The 24,050-nt window shown below is 42.6% G+C and overlaps 1 protein-coding gene across 7 annotated transcripts in view; it reads left to right on the top strand.

Moving 5' to 3' along the window:
• The first annotated feature begins 385 nt into the window (after positions 1–385).
• Positions 386–24,050, top strand: part of szt2 (SZT2 subunit of KICSTOR complex) — a 146,417-nt gene continuing 122,752 nt past the window's right edge. For all 7 annotated transcript variants that reach the window (XM_061737403.1, XM_061737401.1, XM_061737402.1 and 4 more), the window contains exons 1-14: positions 386–552; positions 2,783–2,908; positions 4,576–4,749; positions 6,965–7,135; positions 8,069–8,191; positions 9,994–10,141; positions 12,208–12,314; positions 13,684–13,894; positions 16,102–16,272; positions 19,577–19,808; positions 20,311–20,440; positions 21,476–21,621; positions 22,649–22,801; positions 23,626–23,740. In XM_061737403.1, the coding sequence (XP_061593387.1) occupies positions 529–552; positions 2,783–2,908; positions 4,576–4,749; positions 6,965–7,135; positions 8,069–8,191; positions 9,994–10,141; positions 12,208–12,314; positions 13,684–13,894; positions 16,102–16,272; positions 19,577–19,808; positions 20,311–20,440; positions 21,476–21,621; positions 22,649–22,801; positions 23,626–23,740 (2,031 nt within the window). In that variant the 5' untranslated portion in view covers positions 386–528. The remainder of the gene's footprint in view (positions 553–2,782; positions 2,909–4,575; positions 4,750–6,964; positions 7,136–8,068; positions 8,192–9,993; positions 10,142–12,207; positions 12,315–13,683; positions 13,895–16,101; positions 16,273–19,576; positions 19,809–20,310; positions 20,441–21,475; positions 21,622–22,648; positions 22,802–23,625; positions 23,741–24,050) is intronic.

Here is a 24,050-nt window from a genome sequence, read left to right as displayed (position 1 = left end):
TGTGTGTGTGTGTGTGTGTGTGTGTGTGTGTGTGTGTGTGTGTGTGTGTGTGTGTGTGTGTGTGTGTGTGTGTGTGTGTACGTAGCACTCAAAAAGTAAGAAAATGTGTGTTTGGTGGCTTATTTCTTTGTTGTAACGGTTCTTCTTGGCAATAAATCTTACACCGTTGGAAAGCCTGTTTCCTTCCATTTTAACACATTTGTAAGGAACTTGCATGTGTGTGATGAGCAGCAGAGCTGAGTATGTGGCTTTGTACTTCGTTTCATACAGTCACTGAAGCAAAAATAAAAATCTGATTTTTGTGGCGTCTAGGGCGACAGAGGGACGCTTTTATTGTGAAGAGCCGGGCGGAAGTTTGGCGGTAGCGCAGCGAGGGATCCGGAGCTGCAGGAGCTGCAGAGCAGCTGACTGTTGACAAACACACGAGAAGAGTTAGGGTCAAAACAGGATCGTTTTACCTCAAACTGAAGAAGCTTCGCGTCGGCCCAGGCTCGCTGAGTCCCCTGCAGCCCCTATGATCCTCCAGGCATGGCAGAGAGACAGGACAATGAGGTCAGTTCCAGCTTTACAGCAAATAAACAACAGTTTCCTTTACACTGCACACAGGAGTCGGTGCAGTCCGTTCAGAGGAAACATGAGTCCAACCTAGGACTATTACTAGTTACTTCCTGTATGAACCGAGCCCCCCAAGCCTGGACTGGACTGGTCCCAGCAGGTCCTGGTTCTGGTGGTTCTGGTTCTGCTGGTCCTGGTTCTGGTTCTGGTTCTGGTTCTGGTTCTGGTTCTGCTGCAGAGAGAAGTCCTGGTTCAACCCGCCTCATTTCCTGCAGAGTCGGGGACGAAACCGCTCCAGTAGAGCCTGTTTACCAGGATGTTGTTGTTGAAGAGGAAACCTCTGGTTTCTGGACCTGAGGTCCAGACCTGAGGACCTGACGACCTGAGGTCCAGACCTGAGGACCTGACGACCTGAGGTCCAGACCTGAGGTCCAGACCTGAGGTCTTGACCTGAGGTCTTGACCTGACCTGAGGTCCAGACCTGAGACCTGAGGTCCAGACCTGAGGTCCTGAGGTCCAGACCTGAGACCTGAGGTCCAGACCTGAGGTCTTGACCAGACCTGAGGACCTGACGACCTAAGGTCCAGACCTGAGGTCTTGACCAGACCTGAGGTCCTGAGGTCCAGACCTGAGACCTGAGGTCCAGACCTGAGGTCCTGAGGTCCAGACCTGAGGTCCTGAGGTCCAGACCTGAGGTCCTGAGGTCCAGACCTGAGGTCCTGAGGTCCAGACCTGAGGTCCTGAGGTCCAGACCTGAGACCTGAGGTCCAGACCTGAGACCTGAGGTCCAGACCTGAGGTCCTGAGGTCCAGACCTGGGGTCCAGACCTGAGGAACAGACCTGAGGTCCTGAGGTCCAGACCTGAGACCTGAGGTCCAGACCTGAGACCTGAAGTCCAGCCCTGAGGACCTGAGGTCCAGACCTGAGACCTGAGGTCCAGACCTGAGGTCTTGACCAGACCTGAGGACCTGACGACCTAAGGTCCAGACCTGAGGTCTTGACCAGACCTGAGGACCTGAGGTCCAGACCTGAGGTCCTGAGGTCCAGACCTGTATCTGTTGTCTGTCCTGAGAGACCACAGGTGGATAAATCCATCAACACCTGCTCCATGTGCATATTCTAGTAATGAACGCTGTAGGAGACAAAACCAGAGTGAAAACTCCCTGAATAGTTTAAAAATGCAAATCTACTTCCTCTTGATGTGTTTTCTCTTTTTTAAACGTCCAATCTTCCTTCTTGATTCAAGCCCAGGACCAGCAAGAGTGGCCCAGGTTGTTGTTTTTCATTCAATCCTCATTTTTAGTTTAGTTTTCATGAGTTTCGTTTGGTTTTTATCCACAGGGTCCACATTGGAGCATTAAAGGAGTCATACATTTTTAAATATAACATTTTTTTTGCATGAAGTCTAGACCAGGGGTCTGCAACCCAAAATGTTTTAGAGCCATATTGGACCAAAAACACAAAAAACAAATATGTCTGGAGCCGCAAAACATGAAAAGTCTTGTCTAAGCCTTAGAATGAAGACAACACATGCTGCATGTTTCTATATTAGTTATAACTGGGGGAAGGTTTTTTTTTTTTCATTATGCACTTCGAGAAAAAAGTCAAAATGTCGAGATTAATGTTGAAGTACAATCTCGAGAAAAAAGACGAAATGTTGAGAAAAAAGACGAAATGTCGAGAAAAAAGTCAAAATTTCAAGAAAAAAGTCGAAATGTCGAGATTAAAAAGAAAAGGAAAAAGGAAGAAAAGAGAAAAAAAGAAGAAAAAAAACAGAAAAGGAAAAAAGAGAGAAAAAGATTAAAAAAAAAGTGAAAAAAGAAGGAAAAAAAAGGTCAAACATTTTTAAAAAAGCTCCAGGAGCCACTAGGGCAGCGCTAAAGAACCACATGCGGCTCTAGAGCCGCGGGTTACTGACCCCCGGTCTACATTAACAATCCAACTGGACCAAAATGATGCAACAGTGAAAAAACCAACTTGATTGCGCGCTGTGTGTCCATTGTTCTTACAGTCTATGACTCCACCCCCTCAAACTGGATGAGTACAAACATGTTGAAAACACAGTTGTTTTACTGTGATTTCTTTTTGTTGGTATTTTGAACAAAACATGTCACAAATATGTCATTAAAACTGCAGGAAATGATACTGTCCTAAATAAGGCATGGCACATTTCTTTGTTTCCTTTGGGCTTCACTCCGCCTTCATCTGCTGCGTTTGTCTCCATAAGGTGGAGGAGGCCGACCACATCTACCTGCTCATGAAGGAGGACTACAGGATCTCCAGGAATGTCCGCCTGGCCTGGTTTCTTGGCAAACTCAACCAAGTCGTCTGGCCCCCCTCCATACCTGAAGTTGTGAGTTCATTCATCCCTTTTGAAGAAGTCACATTATTGTTATTTTGGTTATTAGTTTTTGAGCAAACAGCTAACCAGATGATGTAGTCAGAACTACAACCTACGCTAGTCGTGCATATCTGCACGACAGCGTCCAGGATGAGCCAAATGGCACGTCTGCAGAGCATGACACATACCTGGACCATGAGCTGCTTACAGGAAACTTTCAGGTGTGCTGTGCAGCTGACCAGTCTAACTTGCATAATTTATCCCATAATGCAGTGCAACATTCGTGAGGAAGTCAATGGGTGCACCCGAAATGTCCTACTTCCACCCTGTAGCAAAAACAGTATGTGAGATTTTTTAGTGCGTCTGAAACATTAGTACGTACTCAATAGTATGTACTATCCATACTCATTCTGGAGAAATGTATTAGTGTGGATTGATGGACACTAGCTAAGCAGAAACTTCCCACAATGCAATGCAGCGGTGTTTGGTTGCTAAGTGCTGTGCAGATACTTAGCAACCAACAAAAATGGAGGATAGCGGTACCAAGCAAAGCTGCAGCAGCAGCAGCATCACGCTACAGTTCAAATGTGAGGAACTAAGTGTGATTTCGCTTGACATATTAACCAGATGAGTTCATCATTTATCACATTATTTTTATTCTTAGAGGTAAGAATAAAACCACACAGCGCAGGAGAAATGTCCTCTTGTTCGGGCCAGGATAAACGGGAAAGAGCGGAGTGGTGCTGCTACTGCTGCTGTGACAGGAGTTGTTACCATGGTTACCATTAGTGATGCACCGAAATGAAAATTTGTGGCCGAAACCGAAAATAATAATAAACACTTGGCCGAATACCGAATAATACCGAACAATGGTTATTCGCAGTTTTTCATTTATTTTGCTAATTCTTTCACCATTGCATAAATAAATGTGCAGTGAAATACCCGCCAGTCACAATTTGTCTTACTGTACTTATGGTATTTTATCTCATAATCCTTTTTCATTTTCTCTCGTTCAAATCCAATTAATCTGGTCGTGGTGGGGCTGATCTCCGCTATTTGAAGCCTTATATAATAATTGTAAAAATCTGGGTTATTTTCTTGGAGGATCTCAAACACATCAGACAGTGAGTAGTACGGTCCTTTTCTCCTGCGCGGTGCGTCTCCATCAACAAGCGGTTTCCCAAATCCAACTCAGCCTGGATCATTTCTCGTGTCCTCTGCTTTTCCCCACATCCCAGTAATGATCTGACTACTGACATGTTTGCTGCATTAACAGCGCACGCTCCTAACTCCAGCTGTTCACTGTTTGAATGCATCATCACACGCCGTTATTAATTGTTCGTTTTTTTCCCCACTTATTCCACCGAACACCGAAAGAGTTATTTTGCTATTTTCGAGCCAAACAATTTTGGTTACCGAACATTCGGTGCATTACTAGTTACCATTGTTACCACCCTCCCAACGGCAGGAAGTGGCGTGTGTCTCTGAGCAGTACGTCCCAATTAATGCAGACTACTGATATTTACTCAACAGTGTGCTGAACTTAAGTATACTTTTTGAGTCTATACTGTTTAGTGTGGGATTTCTGACGCAGCGTTTGTCTATGAGTTTGTGAGTGGTGTAAAAGGTGCAGGTGTCTGTTTTCCTGGGGTGTGATGGAGATGTGTCCTGGTTTGCAGCTGAACTCTGAGAATGAGCTGGACCTGCTGAGCGTCCTGCCTAAAGGATGGCAGCCGGGGTCGCCCCCCCCCACCTCCCCCTGCGTCCTGATGCCCTGCACGCGGGCCACCTTCCTGGCCCGCCGGTACCGCTTCATCATCGAGCTGGACCTCAGCCCCTCCACGGGCATCGTGGTGAGTGTCTGTGGGGGTCTGTTTGCTTTTTCTTCTTCTTTTGGGGGGGTTAATAAGTCAAATAAGTTTATTTGTGTAGCACAATTCAACACAAGGTAATTCAAAGTGCTTTACATCAACATTAAAAGCAGCAAGACACAATTAAACAGTAAATATCAAGTAAGATGATAAGAAAAGAGGTAAAATAATAAAAAGCACAAGTTGTTAAAAAGTAAGGGCAGTAGTATGGAGCTAGAACACTCTCATAATTCGCAAATGCACACACCGTTTCACAAATGCACAGAACAATTCACACGTGCGTAGGACAAGATACACAAATGTATTTTTGATGCGCACACAAATATAACCTGATTTACAAAAGTTTTTTTGTCTGTGAGCTGCGCTTGATTTGCGTGTGACTTTTGAGACTCCCCTGACGTGACTCCATCCACAAATACGTTTTTTTTTTAACACGGAAGGATCTGCAACCAATCAGATGTCTTCCTTTGTTTCAGCCAAACTTGTCCTGTGCATTTGTGAAACGGTGTGTGCATTTGCAAATTATGAGACTGTTCTAGCTCCATACAGTAGATCCAGCAGGTACATCTCATTCTTACAATGGCAAGAATTACGTTTCTATACGGTCAAAACGTACAAAGACCGGGTCAAATACAGTATTACAAAGGTCATCTGTGCCGATTCGTGCGGTGAATCAAACCAATTTGACAATTCTACCTCACAATGCCTGCACTCAGGGCTTAAATAAAAACATGACATTAATAATTAGAAGAAATGATGAATCATTTTTGGGTGTGACGCCTGTCTGACCGCTTACACGTTGTTGAAAACACAAATCTCAGGACTCCAGCATGTTGATCCAACTGTCAGTGTGTTTCCATCAGATCAGGAGTTTCTTATCTTTATTCTGTTTATACTTCAGTCACTTGAATGAATCACAAGAACAATCGGATTCCAGTTTGTTTGTCTCTTTTGAGTAGAAAATAGAGGTCTGCCTCTCTTTATTCTTCTCTAACTGTTTCCCCACCTTTTCTGATCCGTTCTGGGGACTGTTTTCTTCATCCCGCTCCCGCTGAATTTCTGACCCGTACGAGCGTGTTCCCCTCCCGCAATCTGCAAAACTCTGAGAATTCCTGCTGCATAATAATAGAGATGTATTGATTTAGTGTCTTCTCCCGTCCCACAAGAGAAATGTCCAGACAAATCTATCTGATTTAATGTTAACATGATCATTGTGGAGCTTGATGGATGATTAACAGTTCATAGGTCACCTGACCCAAAGTTAGATGCAAATCCATCATTATCATCATCACACAAGCTATTTCTCCTTTCGCGCATCAATTATGTGATTGAGGTTATAACAACGAGAGTAGCTGTGAGTGGCTCAAATAACACTAATAAATAACATAAAATAAACAAAATTAACAAATGAAACTAATTAATTTAATAAATTAACCACTTGACCATTACATATCTGTGGAGGAAGAGAATGTTGCTGACTGACTGCTGGTTCCAATCCCTCGTCTCTTCCAAGATGCTCCACAGACTCTAAACGCAGTTTCTCCAAATATCTGACTTGTTTTGTCTTTGTTTAGTAAAGACCTTGTTTGAGGTTTATTTTCCACCTCATTGATTTCCATCTTGTCGCTACACTGCAAAAACTCGAAATCTTAACAAGAATATTTGTCTTATTTCTAGTTAAAATATCTAATTTTTAGTCAAACAAATCTCATTACACTTAAAACAAGTGTCATTACCAGAATAATCACTTGTTATTTGATAGTTTTCACCTGTTTCAAGTAGATTTTCACTTAAAATAAGTAGAAAAAATCTGCCAGTGGGACAAGATTTTTTTGCTTTTAATGAGAAGATAAATCTTGTCCCACTGGCTAATTTTTCTGGTAATGAGTCTTGTTTTAAGTGTAATGAGATTTTTTGACAAAAAAATGAGACATTTTAACTAGAAATTAGACAAATATTCTTGGTAAGATTTTGAGTTTTTGCAGTGTAGGCTACATCCTGATCCTGCAGTGTTTTTTTTTAGTCGCCCACAGCTAAGTTGAAACCTCCCGCTCCTGCCCAGTTTGACCCGGCGGGGCCCGATCTCAATGCAGCTGTACCGTGTATTTCTGTGGACTAAAGGGGAGCATGATGGAGAAAACCGGCTGTGAGACGTGTCCTAAGTGACGGAATTTGATCTTTGTTTTGCTTCCTCCAGGACGACAGCACCGGGGAGATGATCTTTGACGAGGTCTTCCACGCCTTATCCAGGTGTCTGGCCGGTCTGGTCCAGCCCTTCAGAGTCCCTGGAACCGAGCACCTTTTCCAGCCCAAGATTTTCATCACTATCTTGGCGTATTCTTCAATTATTGGCATCACTTCGCATCAGGTAAGGTGTGATGCTGTTGTGTGCTCTACCTCAGCAGAAGCATGCTCAACAACGCCCTCACAGGATCCCACATCACACCTGGATGCCCTTTCAGCATCTGGAGAAGCTGGACTAATGGTGCTTTTTCCACCAGCACCTACTCAGCTCGACTCAACTCAACTCAGTTTGGTTCTTTCCCACCAGGGGTCTAACGTGCCGAGTAGATACTTTTCTGTAACTATTCTGCTGAGGTTCTAAGCTGCTGACTCGGCTGTATCTGACATCATCACACTACAGGCCACTGATTGGTCGGGGGGTTGGAGTCAGACGTCTGAGTCAGGAGGAGGAAATCAGAGAAAGAGACTCTGACGGATTCTGGTTCATTTTATTCAACCAGCAACGGCAGCAAAAGTCTGTTTCATGATCCAACTCTGAGGGTCAGATGTTCATAAACCTGGTGCTGAGGAGAGAATTAAAAAGATCTAGACGGAGATAAGGAACGACCAGATCTACCAGGAACTCTGTCTCTTCATAGCTGCTCACGACTCCAGCTGACTTTTCAGCAGCACAGAGACAAACTAACAAACAAAAAAGCGCTGCCGCTTGAAGTTTCTCTCTCTCATTTTTTAACTTGATATCAAACACAAGCCACAGACCCAGCAGCACATCTATCATCTCCTCCAGGTTCTACATCTGTAGTGTTGTTGTCTTCTTTGTTTAGACACACAATCAAATACGTCACAGCAGCTTCACTCCAACCTCCTACTTCTGCTCCAGGTGCTGAATTGTAGTGGAAAAGAAACCAGGCTGAATTGAGATGAGCTGAGTAGGTGCTGGTGGAAAAGTGCCATTACTTCATGTAGGTGCCCCCAGACGGAGCTGGACCGTCAGGTCCGGCTCTACTGCTGAGGTTTTGTAGGCTCTCCTCTCCAGCAGTCTTCTCTTCCCCTGCAGGTTCTGGTCCAGGGATGTCAGCTGGATAAGATCGACCTGACAGAGTTCTTGTACCACATCTACCAGCAGCTCCGAGCCCTGGAGAGCAACATCGCAGAAGTCCTGCATCAGCAGCAAGAGCAGGCAAGTTCAGCTGCTCACAGTCATGGGATCCATGCTCTCTTTGTGGTGCTGCTGCTCTGCAGCTGCCCAGAGTCCAGGCCTGCAGGGCAGCACCAGGGCCTCCCCTGGGCAGCACCGGGGCAGCACCGTTGCTGTAAACTGTTGGGATTAGGGCTGTTGGGATTATGGCTGGAGATCGATTCAATTGTCAAGAATCGATTCCGATTCTTAAGATTCAGAATTTATTATTAAGATTTGATTCAATTCCGATATTGATTTGGGTTAGTGTTATTAAAACAGTTTTTTGAGCTGTTGCATGAATTATATGACTGTAGTTCTGCAACATATTAATACTAGTATTATATTGAGATTCAGCAGCAAGTATTGCAGCTGATGATGCTGTAAGGACCAATCAGCTCCCAGAATGCTGATAGAACTGAAACAGAAACATCGTGGGTCAGAATTACCAAACAGATCCAGGGAGGAAACAGAGACGGATGAAATCAGTTTTATTTTTTCCCACATTCCGTTTAAATTTTTTCCATTTTCGGTTTTTAATTTTTGAGAATTTGGTTTTTAGAATTTTATGCAAATGTAACTCCAAGACAGTATATAAAGTAATGAAATATAGACAATTTATGCAATTATAACTTAAAACTGTAATGTTTTCATATCTTTAAACATATTTAAAGGCAAAAACATGGCACCAATTATTCTCGTGTCCAACAAAACATTCCTTTTTTGGGCATAAACAAAGAAATACCAAAAGTTGTAATGTAATGATGAAAAAAAATCGATCTTTAGACACACAAATCGATTTTTAGGTTTTAATATGAGAATCGATTTAGAATCGGAAAATCTATTTTTTCAACACAGGCCTAGTTGGGATCCACACTACCAGGTTAAGGAGGTATTTCTGGGGTCAGGTGATGTACGAGGCAAAGACTGGTATGTGAGGGAGAGAGACATCCACCCATCCGTTTGTAGATTGGTGCCCTCTGCACGGCGCTGTTGTTTTTAAAGAATTAAATAGACCGAACCTGCTTAAATGTGCAAGTTTGGTGCAAGTTTGGTGCAAGTTGCATGCTTCTGTGTTGTTGAAGTGATGTCTGCTGCAAACGAATGATCCAACAGTGACAAGTACACTTATATTTATTGAACATATTGTACTTCTTCTTCTTTTGATCCCGTTTTTTTTTGTGCAATTGAAATGAAAATCTTCTGCTAAGTTAATACAACCTCTTTAGAAGAGTATTAGGGCCAGGCTGGAGAAAAATAAAAATAATGTTTTAGAGGAGGAAGATTGTCATTATGCACTATACAAATGTCGAGAAAAAAGTCAAAATGTCAAGAAAAAAGTCGAAATGTCGAGAAAAAAGTCAAAATGTCGAGCTTAATGTTGAAGTACAATTTTGAGAAAAAAGTCGAAATGTTGAGAAAAAATGTATTCACGAAATTTTGACTTTAATCTCGACATTTCGACTTTTTTCTTGACATTTTGACTTTTTTCTCGAAGTGCACAATAAAAAAAAATCTTCCTCTCTCAAATATTTTTTCTCCTGCATGGCCCTAATACTGTTCCGTAAACCTCAGATGAACTAGTCCATGGTTTTCACCATGTTCCACCTTGATGTTATTCATTTAACAAAAATAAAGCCAGTAACACGAGGAGGAGGAGGAGGAAGGTTTGCTGTTACTGTTCCCCAGCTAAAGAGATGGAAGGAACAGCTGCGATACAAACACATTATTCCTATTATTATTATTATTATTATTATTATTATTGTTTATATTGTTGTTGCTGCTTGCTCTCTCCACGTGTCCAGCCCAGCTCCAGTCCCCATGGCAACAGCGTGGAGGAGCAGCCTCCCAGGAAGCCGGCCATGTCCATGGTGTCGGCCGACATGGGTCTGGTCAGCATGGTCCGCCAGGGCATCCTGGCCCTGCAGCTGCTGCCCGTCAACTCCAGCGCAGGTTGGTCTCCAGTAGGGGTGTAACAATTTATCGTGCCACGAAATTTTGCGATACAAAAACATCACGATATGTGTCGTGGAGGTGACAAACTGTATCTGATATTGGGTTATTAATATTAATCTATTGTGTTGACTAGTAACGTGCAGCGTATTGGTGCCGACCGCGCCTCGACCCGTGGACCAAAATCTTCCTCCGCTCAGAAGAAACTAGTACCGTTTTGGTCCCGATCACAGGACTCTTGGGGGTTTTGAGCTCTGAACTTTTACTGATGTAAGGCTGGTGTAGAGTTAAGCCTTACCTTATTAAATTAAACCTTTTTGGGGTGGTGAGTAGGATAAACACGGGGACAACTTCTGCTGAGTTCCAGTGTACTTTAATGTCCCTCAACAGTGTAGGATTTTAGAACATCAACACAGCACCTAGTGCCGTACTGTGGCGTATCACTCCGCCCAATCTAAAACAGACTAATCACTACAGATAAACTGACTAGTGTCATTATAGTCCCTGATTTACATCACAATATAAAGAATATATTTATAAAATAATGAACCCTGAATTACCAAAATAACCTTATTAACAAAAATAAATCTCCTCTTACACTTATAAGGTGAGCATGAATCAATCTTTTTTAGGATGTAAAATTGTATGTATTTATTTACTTTTATTTATTTAATTTTAGTTGTTAAATTTCTGGAAAAGAAAAAAGTCAAATCATACATGAGAGAAACTATTCAGTTTGTGGGTAAATATTTGTACTTGTATGAAACTGAAGATCATAATGCAAACCTGACATTTACTTTTAGTTCAGTTAGTGGAAAATGTTTGGCCTGGCTTTCTCTTTAAAACTTAAACATTTATAAAGCATTACAAACTGGAACAATAGGGCAAACGTACAGTATTGTTTTGTGTTTTGTGTCTTTCAAATAAAAGACCATTTTTTCCAGTCATACGTTCCTCATTCAAGGTTGTTAAAAAATACTGCTATAATATCGTATCATATCGTTATCGTGACGTCAATATGGTGTATCGTACCGTATGGTGAGATTAGTGTATCGTTACACCCCTATTTTCCATCCACGTCTCAGCTGCGTCTCTACAGCTGCACTTCCTGTCTGCTTCCTCTTTCTGCTGCTGCTGCACTCATCCACTCTCTTGTCTTGAAATATTTAACCCTCCACTTTCCTCTGCTGCCAGTCCAGATCAACCTCTATCCTTCTTGTTAGTCTTGGACAGTTGATGGAGATGAACGGAGATACTTTTATTTTAAATACTGACATAATGAATGGTTCTTTTTTTTGTGATCAAATGTTTTTATTTATATTTCTTTTTTTTTTTAATTATAAAAGGTGGCATCCACATGATGTCATACAAACATTATACACATATTTTCACCCCCTTCCAAACCCACCCTTCGGACCTAAGCATTCGATGAAAACAATTAATAATTAATAATAAGAAAAACAGGAAAAAAAGATGTCAATTTAAAATACATATACGTTGTTTTGCATTATGGATTCAGGCTGTAGATATTTCCAGATAGATAATATCAAGAAAAGTCAAATACCAATGGGAGAATAATGAATGGTTGTTATGGTCAGTCATGTAATGAGTGAACGTACGGAAGAGTATTAGGGCCAGGCAGGAAAAAAATAAAAATAATACTTTAGAGGAAGAAGATTTTTTTTCATTATGCACGTAGAAAAAAAGTCAAAATGTCAAGATTAATGTTGAAGTACAATTTCGAGAAAAAAGTCGAAATGTTGAGAAAAAAGGCTAAATTTCGACTTTTTTCTCAATTGTATTTCAGCATGAATCTTGACATTTCGACTTTTTTCTCGAAGTGCACAATAAAAAAAAAAAAAATCTTGCCCTCTCAAATATTTTTTCTCCAGCATGGCCCTAAAACTCTTCCGTAGTGAATGTTTGCATGAATCCCACGTGCAAACCAGTGGTTGTTTTGGTGAATCAGAGGAGGGATTATGTTGAGCAGAAGCAGACTTGTTGTGTCAGGTTGTTCCTGTGTTCATCCGTCGTGGGTAAGAGGGCCGGCCTTGTCGTGTGTGCAGGAATCATCATCATCACGGATGGAGTGACGAGCGTCCCTGACGTGGCCGTGTGTGAGACGCTGCTGAACCAGCTCCGGAGTGGAACCATCGCCTGCTCCTTCGTGCAGGTAAACACCAGCCTGCGCCTCGCAACTCTCACTGCTCTCATTTATGGAGCTTTACTAGTACCTACTCAGCCCGACTCCACTCCACTTGCCCTCATTTCTTTACAACACCCAGATCAGAAGTAGTAGGTTGAAGTGAAGCTGCTGTGACGTATTTGATTGTGTATCTAAAGGAAGAAGACAACAACACTAAAGATGTAGAACCTGGAGGAGATGATAGATGTGCTGCTGGATCTGTGATTTGTGTTTGTTAAGTTAAAAAATGAGAGTGAGAGAAGCTTGTAGCATCCTATAATGTAATAATTTCCTATAATGTAATAATTTCCTGAAGATGTAATAATGCGTGAAAATGTAATAAAATTTGAACTTAACTCAATCGAAAATGTAATAAAACCCAAAATTGTAATAAAATATCCTGATGGATATTGTAATAACATTTTTACCAATAATGTAATACCATATTACGTTATTGGGAATTTATTACATGCTACTCAAAGTCTGCAATTTAACCCAATAGTCATTCTGGTGTTTCAAATCCTGTGTATATAACATTCTTAGATTCTTAAAACACAAAACGTAGAACTCTGGACTGAAAATGAACATATTAAATTATCAGTCAAGTATTACTTTATCAGTTTTGAAAAAAAAAGACCCACCTAAAAATGTAATAAATTCCCAATAACGTAATAATCGGTAAAAATGTTATTACAATATCAGTCAGGATATTTTATTACATTATTGGATTTTATTACATTTTCGAATGAGTTAAGTGCAAATTTTATTACATTTTCAGGAAATTATTACATTATAATAGGGTGCTACAAAGCTTCAAGCGCTGACACTTTTTATTTTTATTTTAGTTTGTCTCTGCGCTGCTGAACAGTCTGGAGCCGTGAGCAGCTATGAAGAGACAGAGCTCCTGGTAGATCTGGTCATTCCTTATCTCCGTCTAGATCTTTTTAATTCTCTCCTCAGCACCAGGTTTATGAACATCTGACCCTCAGAGTTGGATCATCAAACAGACTTTTGCTGCCGTTGCTGGTTGAATAAAATGAACAAGAATCCGTCAGAGTCTCTTTCTCTGATTTCCTCCTCCTGACTCAGACGTCTGACTCCAACCCCCCGACCAATCGGTGGTCTGTAGTGTGATGATGTCAGATACAGCCGACTCAGCAGCTTAGAACCTCGGTAGAATAGATACAGAAAAGTATCTACTCTGCACGTTAGACCCCTGGTGGAAAAGAACCAAACTGAGTCGAGTCGAGTCGGGCTGAGTAGGTGCTAGTGGAAAACTGCCATTGCAGAAAAGAAGACATTTCTGAACAGCAGTAATGACGAGGAGCTGTCTCTTAACGTGTCTGTCCCCTGCTAGGTGGGGGGTGCGTACTCCTACGACTGCAGCTTCGGCTACATCCCCAACGTGGAGCTGATGAAGTTCATCTCCCTGGCCACCTTTGGTTCCTACCTGCCCAGCTGCCCGGAGGTGGACCAGAACAGCCAGGACATGAACACCTACCACCGGGCCTTCCTCACCTACTCCTTCCTCAAGACCCCCGAGTCCCTCAACTCCGAGTACTTCTGTGGTGAGACCAAAACCTCCTGTGTTTGCTGATGCCCATGTACGTCAGGGCTTCAGTTATTACCTGACCTGTCATCGTAGATCATTGTTATCATGCTTTTAGACAGCAATGTTCCCTAAACAGTTTTAGCTGTCATGAAAAGAAGCTAAAAAGTGAATGATTCAAATAAAATAGCTCCGTTTTAGAGAAACTTGCAAGAACAAGAGTGTTGTACGGAAGCGTATTGCATTCACTTGAGAAAAAGAGATAACATTTTAATGAAAAAAAAAAAATCTTCTCTGTTTTTCTGAATTAACAAGATAATGTCCAGCAGATCAGAATGGGTTTCTCGTCTGAACAACCGCAAAGTCCTGAGGTGCCCGAAGTCGGCAAACTAATAACAATACTATCTATATAACTTAAAGACAAGAGAATCTCCCAATGTTTCAAACCAAAAGCAAAATAAAACTGGATTAAACTGGACAGGAACATGTTTGCTTCCATGAAATCCAGCTCTCAAGTGAATGACAGCTTCTTTCAAGTCGTTAATTCAGAAAAACTGAGATTTTTTTTTAATTAAAATTTTATCTTGTTAATTCAGGAAAAACAGAGCAGATTTTTTATTTTTTTTTTTCTCAAGTGAATGCAATACGCTTCCGTAGTGCTGCTATGAAGTAAGAGGTGATATTATTGGCTGAAGCCATCATGCCTGGTCTGGTGGAGGTTATCGTGTGTCTGGAGGGCACTACTTCATACCAGCTACAGGTGGGAAAGTAAGCCGGATCTGTCCAAAACGGGAATCCGGAAAGAAATATAGACCTGGATCGCACAGGGAACGTGTTTTGAGCAGAGTGGGAGGAGAGGAAGGAGTGGAGAGGACAGATGATCCACCTGTTATTCCCAGCTGAAACTAGCAGATGTTAACTAGAAGACAAACATATCCCTTTATCTAACGCTGCCAGTGTGTCCCTCAGACGAGCAAACTGCACTACAGCGGCGTAACGTTACATGTACACCGCTGTAATGTAACGAGCAGCCCACAGCGCCTCCTGGTGGCAGAACACACAGGAATATACCGTGAACACAAATACAGAACCGTCATCAAGATGCACAGATTTGCAAATCTTTGCAAGATTTACGACATATTTAAAGGGGACCTATTATGAAAAACAGGTTTTTTCTTGCTTTAGCATATATAAAGTGGTCTCAGCCTGACAACTCAGAGAAGGAGGAAAGCAACCAAATTCTGCAGTGTCTGTACAGCCGCCCGGATGAGCCGTCCAGTGTGATGTGGATCTACGAGCTAATAAGATTCTGCTCCCGTCGTTACGGAACCAAAATGTGATTTACATAGTTTGTCCTCCGATGCGTGAAACCACGCCCTCAACTAACTCCTCCGGCCAGAGCTTCCTCCATTTTTTTGTAGCGGTGTATCGCGTCATTCAGGCAGCCAATCAGCACAGAGCCTCATTATCATAGCCCCGCCCACTCAGAATCCTGCATAGATAATGAGGTTAGAGAATGGGAAGATAAACACATGGATCAGAGGCTGAATTTCTAATTTATTTAGCAAAAACAATCAAAAGCTTGTTTTTAAAACATTCAAGGCCTGTTTAAAATAGGTATTAGATGCCACAATAGGTCTCCTTTAAGAGAAAAAGGGAGTCTGACTCCGAAGTTAGAGATGAAGAAAAGAGGGAGGAAGCAGCAGCAGAACCAAAAAGAGGGGGAGGTTATTGACAGAATTAAGGGCCAACTAACTAAATAATGTTAAGCCTACAAATGTTAAACTTTACTGTCTCAGAACACAAACATAACATTACACTGGAAATAAGAAAAAATATTTTATTTTATTTATTTAGATGGGAAAATGCATATTGATGGCCACCACATAAAGCAGTGTAAATACACCAGATTTAGCGTGAACCTTTTAATTTATGTAGGCTATTATTTGGCTCTGTGCAGCTCTCATCTAGAACATTACGTGTCTATTTGAGAATAGTCTTTTTACAGTTAAGCTTACTCTGAATTATGCTTATAAACTTAAGTTCCTACAAGACCTTTATCCTACTTTCACCCCTGCCCCCTGCCCCCGCCCAAGTGATAGGACTGTGCTATTTCAAAGCCTTTTACCTGAATGCTTCCAGACACCTTCTCTACGTCCCCTTCAGCTGTCCACCGGTGCGCTTCATATTTGTTATTATATACATATATGGTTATTGGTTTTGCAGTTTCCCAGCACAAGCTGTTCAACGAGCACCTGGTGTCGGCCAGCGGGAACCCGTCGCTGGTCATGAGGAGGAAGAAGCACACGGAGAAGGAGGTGCACGCTCACCTGGTCAGCGTGGTGTCGGTGCGGCTGAGGGAGGGCTACACCATCAGAGACGTCAGCCTCACCAAAGGTAAGCTGCTGCTGCTCAAGATTCACACCACCCTGCTGCTGCTGCTCAAGATTCACACCACCCTGCTGCTGCTGCTCAAGATTCACACCACCCGCGTCCCAAATCCCACACTCACCCCCTAATGAGTAGCAAAATCAGTACGGGAGATTTTTTAGTGCGTCTGAAACATTAGTACGTACTCAATAGTATGTACTATCCATACTCATTCTGGAGAAATGTATTAGTGTGGATTGATGGACACTAGATGAAACTTCCCACAATGCAATGCAGCTGGACAACTCCATAGACCAGGGGTTCTTAACCTTTCTGACCTTGGGGCCCAATTTTTTCAGTACAGAGTGGCCCGAGGCCCATTAAATATTAACACTGTATAGCAGCAAAGGTCCAGAACATCATAATAAATATATATATATATATATATATATATATATATATATATATATATATATATATATATATATATATATATATATATATATATATATATATATATATATTCAAGTAGCCTCATAGTTGTATCAACATCTGCATCTGACTGTTATATTAAAAAAGTACATATTTGCCCATTAACATGTGTAACTTCAATTACACATTTTTTTCTCTTAAAAATAAAATAAATAAATAAGATTTTATTTTATTTTTCAAATGCTATCTTATTTTATTTTTTTACCAGCAGTTTGAATTTCCCCTTTTCTTTGTTAATTGTCTCAACACATTTTTATAATAAATTAATATAAACACATCTTAACAATTTAAAAGTTTTGCAGTTTTTCTTTCTTCCCCTTAATCTTATGCCCCCACTTTCTGTCGTTCAGTGAGAGAACTGAGCTCTAATTTCTCCTTCCAGGACTTTAAATCTGGGCTGGATGGTGTCAGGTTCTCATGCACATGTGTTGGTGCTCATTGATGAACCTGGAACGATATTTAGTTAATTATGTTAATTGTGGAGAAAGCTGCTTCACAGCTGTATCTGGACCCAAACATGTTTAAGATGGTCAGTTTATTTTTCTGTGACTTCAGTTCAGACTTGAGTGGATATCTTTGATGAAAAACTTTGTGTTTTGTTTCAGTGGCGTTTCACTTTCGCACTTTGAACGCCACGGTCTCTGAACGTATGAGACACTGGTTTTGTCCCAGTGGGAAGACTGAACCAGGATGAATTTGTCCATTCTGGGTTGAACTTCCCTTTCCACCTGTTAGGCTTCTCATCTCTGTAAGAGTCAAGCTAATTACTTACTAAGTAACTTACTAAGTTTTATTTACATTAATAAGTTGTCAGGACTGCGCGTGTCGGATTTCATCCGAGCCTGATCAGCTGAGACGGCCGGGCAGAACCCGCAGCTCTCTGGCCGCTGCAGCAGAGTCACTTTCCGATGCTTTTGCGAGCCCGAACAACAGTCCAGTCCAGCAGACACATCTACATGTACAATCCTTCAGCAGTAACGACGGAGCCCACCGCCCGAGCGGCACCGACCTCCCCGGCCGCGCGGACGAGTCAGGATAAATGATCACGCCGCGCTGGCTCGCTCTGGGCGCAGACCCAAGTAATCGATCCCTGATCCTGGCGGATCTAAACCATGGATGTATTATATAACCTATCTAAACCTACTCTGTGCAAAATGAAGGATTTTCTCTATAAATACACACCATTTCTCTTACTATTACACCTAGAGCTAGCTGAGGGTCTTCTTCTCCTCATTTGGTTGGGAGTTGCTATGCAGTCCCGCGGCCCCCGCGGCCCACACGTACAAAACTGATTTCTTTTCGCGGCCCACTAGATGGCGCTCGCGGCCCAAGTGTGGGCCGCGGCCCTATGGTTAAGAATCACTGCCATAGACGATGAAAGTGTGAACCTACATTGGCTTGACATTTAATACAAGCATCGGAAAAGTTTGGGTTCATTCTATGCTCGGCCTGAGGGGTGATGTATATCCTTAAATTGTCTTTCCCATATTGAATTGGATGCAAGAACATTAGTGGACTGGCTAAACAAAGCATCCCCAGCATCTGGTTCTATTACACCACCCAGGTCCACTTAGCTCTAGCTGTAGCTCCTTTGGTTATGAATTTCAGCTGTTTATTCTTTTCATTTCATTTTTTCATTTCATTTTTATTCTTTATTTCATTCAAAAAATAAAACAAACAATTCAATACAAATACAAATGTTCATCAATTGTGAATGAAAAGGGAGCAGAAAGAAGAAGAATCTTATCTAACCTGCCCCTTTTTCCAAGAAATAAATTCACAAATAACATACATTAAAAATAAAAAAAAAACAACAACTAAGTAAATAAAAAACTAAAATAAAATAGAATTACCGCCGTCTATGGGGATGTCAATCAAACTTAACTAACATATTTCATTATATTTACTTAACATACAGGCTTTAATTGTTATTTTGAATGTAATGTTTGATTTGGATTCTTTGTTTTCTTTATTCAGATTGTTCCATAAACTGATTCCTTTCACAAAAACACAACGTTCCATCAATTTAGTCCTGAATCTTGTTTTTTTTTTAATATCTGTTCCTCTGTTTATGAGCTTTAAACATAATTCTCCACAAACAATGACTACGTTTACATGCAGTCAAAATTCGGGTTATTGCTAATATTCTGGTTACTGAAACATTGGGAATATTCCGTTTACTGTACATGGTAATTAATCATTCAGGATATCTGGATCAAACCAGCGACGCACGGAAAAAGTCATGACGCAATTAGCGTAATTTCTGCTTCTTCTTCCTGTATCCAAATTCAAAACAAATGCTGCTTGACGGCAACATTTTGCTCATCTTCCTGTAAATCTTCTATCCCGGTACTTTCTACCGTCTACAAATGCAGAAATGTTCATATCCTTCATTACATTTATGAAGTGATTATTCTCCTCCTGGTCTTGGTTTCTCCGTGTTTAGAAGAACTTCCTGGACTCAAAAGACCAGGATTCCTTGTGAACAGAACATGAGCAGAAAACTAATTCATGTTCCGTTTGATGGGGATATTCCGTTTGGTGTTTACATGACCCAATATTCAGGTTTTAAAAGGAGTAACCCAGGGCTCATATCCGGGTTTTTAAAAACCCCAATATGAGCAAATTCAGGTTATTCAAAGGGGTTATTGGTGTTTACATGGACGTGCAAATTTGGGTTATTGCCAATATTCGGGTTTTAAAAGGGTTATTGATGTATGGAAACACAGTCAATGACTCTAACGGAGAGAGACCAAAACCACCAGAGAACTCCTTCAACTTGGACGAAATGAAGTTCCGAACTCCAAGATATTTGTAACTTGTTTTTTGATTTTCAAAGGTGGGACTCAGCTGGAGGTGAAGCTGGTTCTGTTATGGAAACACAACATGCATATCGAGTACCAGGCGTGTGCGGCCTGGCCGCTGGAGCCGTCCAAGCGCAGCACCAGGGTGGAGGTGACCATGGAGGGCAGCTACGACATCCTGCACGACATCAGCTGCACCCAGAGGAAGCCCATCACCAGCCCGTACCGCACCTCCGTCATCCGCCGCTTCTGGAACACCCTGCAGAGGTGCTGCTCACCGGAGGGGAGGGTGCTGCTCCGTCCCCGGAGGGGAGGGTGCTGCTCCATCCCCGGAGGGGAGGGTGCTGCTCCGTCACCGGAGGGGAGGGTGCTGCTCCGTCCCCGGAGGGGAGGGTGCTGCTCCGTCCCCGGAGGGGAGGGTGCTGCTCCGTCCCCGGAGGGGAGGGTGCTGCTCCGTCCCCGGAGGGGAGGGTGCCGCTCCGTCACCGGAGGGGAGGGCGCCGCTCCGTCCCCGGAGGGGAGGGCGCCGCTCCGTCACCGGGGGGGAGGGCGACGCTACGTCACCGGAGGGGAGGGCGCAGCTCCGTCCCCGGAGGGGAGGGCGCAGCTCCGTCACCGGAGGGGAGGGCGCTGCTCCGTCACCGGAGGGGAGGGCGCCGCTCCGTCCCCGGAGGGGAGGGCGCCGCTCCGTCGCCGGAGGGGAGGGTTTCACTGGGGGGTTCTGGGAAATTACACCTCCGTTTAAAACGTCTCTCCACTCTCTGTCCAGCATCAACCAGACGGACCAGATGTTGGTGCACCTGCAGTCCTTCAACTCCATCCCTGAGAACTACATGATCCCAGAGAGCACCAAGAATGGAGTCCCCCTGTTCTACATCCCCCCCGGATCCACCACCCCGGTGAGTCTGTCTCAGACAGAGACAGGTCTGTCCCTGCTGGTCTGGTCTGTGAAGGGGTGGAGGGTTGTGTTGACGGAGGACAGAAAGGAACTCGGTTGTGTTGACTTCACCACCACCTGCTTCTCTAGGGGACGTCTGGACACATGATTAACGTTGGAAGCTGTCCCTGTCATCCCCTCAATGATGGAGCACTTTGCATCTTTTATTCCAGTTTGATAATTAAAAGGAAACAGAAATAATAAAATCCAGATAAGAGATAAAAGGGATAAAAAGTCAAGACATGGCAGAGAAGAGAATAAAACAATTAAAAACAGCAACTAGGGAAAAAAAACATTCAGAAAATTAGAATATTGTGATAAAGTTCTTTCTTTTCTGTAATGCAATTAAAAAAACTAAAATGTCATGCATTCTGGATTCATTACAAATCAACTGAAATATTGCAAGCCTTTTATTATTTTAATATTGCTGATTATGGCTTACAGTTTAAGATTAAGATTCCCAGAATATTCTAATTTTTTGAGATAGGATATTTGAGTTTTCTTAAACTGTAAGCCATGATCAGCAATATTAAAATAATAAAAGGCTTGCAATATTTCAGTTGATTTGTAATTAATCCAGAATGTATGACATTTTAGTTTTTTTAATTGCATTACAGAAAATAAAGAACTTTATCACAATATTCCAATTTTCTGAGACAGTCTTGTAAACCACTGAACAAGAAGAGTAGAAGCCAAGTGGGGGATTCTGTGGACCAAATGAACTTAATTTAACAATGATCTCGTGACAAATCACCTCATCTCATGTTGAGTCCAAATGCAGTTGCTGTCCAAGTTCACAGTACTCAAGTCAGAGTGGAGTTAGCGAGTCCTGCAGGCATGTGTTTCATAAGTTTCTACCAACGGAGCATGTGTGCTGTACCAACTACTCCAGTAGAGTTCATGCCTTCTGCTTCTGCTTCCTGTTCCATCACAACCATGGAAGAACCGGTCCGGTGTCTGCATGCGCTGAATGTCCCTGAACCTTCTTCTTCTCCAGGTCCTGTCCTTACAGCACAGTGGGTCCAAAGACTCGTCCCAGTCCCAGTTTGCGTCCTACTGGAAGCCCATCCTCTCCATGGACACCAACTTCTGGCAGAGATGGCTGCACATGCACCGCATCACCATCCTCCTGGAACACGACCTGTGAGAAATCAAACTAACATGTGTTTCTCTTCCCGTCTCTGAGGCCTGTCAGGCTGGTGGGGGATGTAGACGTCATGTTCTAGGAACATCTCCCTTTTCTTTGTTGTCAGAGATGGTATCAGCCCCTTTTTATTCACAAGTTCTTCATCACCACGCTGTATTATTATGGTAATGCCAAGTAGTGGCTTTACCATATTGCAATAAATACCATATTGCTAAAGTTGTAAAAGTCCCACTGCCCACCAGCGGGTGTACAGCATGACCCAGCTCTGATGTGGGGAAAAAAAATCCCCAAAAATAAAACATGAAAATGCAGGTGATATATTAGTATCCAGAAAAGGTTTCCCTTTTCTTCTTCTTATTATTCCGCACGCTTTTTTCGTCCGTTAATACGGCCCGAACCGCAACGTGCACCCATGCATGGCATACGTCATTAGATGCGTCTCCATCGTGCCTCGATGTGCATTACTTTTCTCAGTCAAAAGTGTTACCGTGGCAACACTAGATGCCAAAAAGCAAAAAAAATTGCAGCACTTATTGCTCGGCCAATTTTTATCGTACTTTCAATAAAAAAAAAAAAGAAGTCCATTTGGCTTTGGACGCTTGTTGCTAGGCAACAGGTTATCGTAGAGACATCGTACAAATGTTCCTTGACTCGGCACGCTGTGGCCTTCAACATATTAAAATCTCATGAAGCTGTGATTTACATAAATTTTAAGTGAAAATGCCTGCCAAATGGCCCAAAGGTTTATTAACAACCCTAAACTACTTCTTGGCCATTATTAATCACCCTAAACCACATAACCCCGAAGCAGGGGCTGTGGTTTATTAACAACCCTAAACCACACCCCCTGCAGGGAGCACAGGAATGAATACAACCGTAAACACCTCAAACTGACATAGAACCACCCGAACACAAACACTACAGCCCCAAACCAAAGCAGCAAGAGGGGATGAATGGGCGGTAGGGCATGCCCATATCAACATTTCCTGAAATGTTCTATTTTTGTTGTTGCTGTCCCTTCAGGCCGGTCCCCAAACACCTGCACACAGCTGGAAACAACGGGCGCTACAGCACCATCCAGTGTCGCATCTCTCACTCGGCCCTCACGTCCCTGCTGAGGGACTGCAGCAGCTTCGTGCTGGTGGAGGGATACTCCTACGTCAAGCTCATCTACAGGTGAGACCAGCAGAACACTCCAGGTATCTTTACAGGCATGCCACGTCGTCACGATCCAGTATCACAGAAAGCTTGTACCAACTAGAGATGTCAAAATTCTTTCCAGATGAGAGTTCAACTTCAATCGCTGCAAGTTAACGCCTGGTCATGTGTTGAACTTGAAGAATTCGGCTCTCTTATTTTTAGAATAATTTCTGAATGCCTTGATAAATGTATTTCTCCGTGCCCATCTATAGCCATCTCCGGCGTTCCCCCGGAGACAATTGTACTTTCAAAGGCAGAGGCTGACTGCGTCGGTTTCACCACTCTGCTCGCCAGGCGATTAATTTTATTCAAATGGAAGCAGGCACCCCCCCCACTTTTACCCACTGGATAAGGGATTTACTCTGTTTTTTGAAACTAGAGAAAATAAATCATTCCATGAGAGGCTCTGCTAAAACCTTTTTCTAAATTGTGGAATCCTTTCCTGAAACACATTAAAGATAATATCCAATTGTCTGCAGACCCATAATCATTGAATCCTGCCTACCAATTTAAAAAACCACCATGCTTCATTTCTTCTGATCCCCACGCGTCATGTGTGACAGTGCCTACTTGTTATTAGTATTGTCTTTTCTTTATGAAACATTTAAAGTCTTAATAAACAAAGTTTAAAAAAACAAAGGTTGTACCAGGTGCCCTGGGCTCAGTGGCTTTAAGGCTGGCTTACAGCCAGATGTCGCATAGCTCCACTGCTTGAGATCATCACAGTTTCTGTACTTTTTAGGGTAAAGTAAGTAAATCAAAGGTTCCAGAAGTTGATTGAGTGCATTGTGTCTCCACAGTTCACCGGAGCAGCCTCCCACTTCCTTCTACCTGGTCCGGGTCATCTCCAAGACACCCTGCATGGTCCTGCGTCTGGGTTTCCCCATCGGAACGCCCGCTTATGTTCGAAACAAGGTACTCCGGCCAGTTCAGGGTGGACCCAGCGGGGAATAGAGGGAATGTGCATGACGTCAAAGATGCAACTTCACAGCAGGTTACGCCCACTGAGTGTCAGAAAGACTGAGTGTCAGAAAGACTGAGTGTCAGAAAGACTGAGTGTCAGAAAGACTGAGTGGCAGAAAGACTGAGTGGCAGAAAGACTGAGTGTCAGCGTAAACTTTCAGTTTGAGCAACTGGAAAACATCTAAAATGGGAAAGAGCTGTTGTGCGATCGACTGTACTCATAGATTTAGCAAGAAATCAGAGTTATCGTTTTACAGTTTTA

This window comes from Cololabis saira, chromosome 13 (genome assembly GCF_033807715.1).
Source record: "Cololabis saira isolate AMF1-May2022 chromosome 13, fColSai1.1, whole genome shotgun sequence".
Classification (NCBI taxonomy): domain Eukaryota; kingdom Metazoa; phylum Chordata; class Actinopteri; order Beloniformes; family Belonidae; genus Cololabis; species Cololabis saira.
Note: the sequence above shows the minus strand (reverse complement) of the source record. Positions and strands in the feature narration are given on the sequence as shown.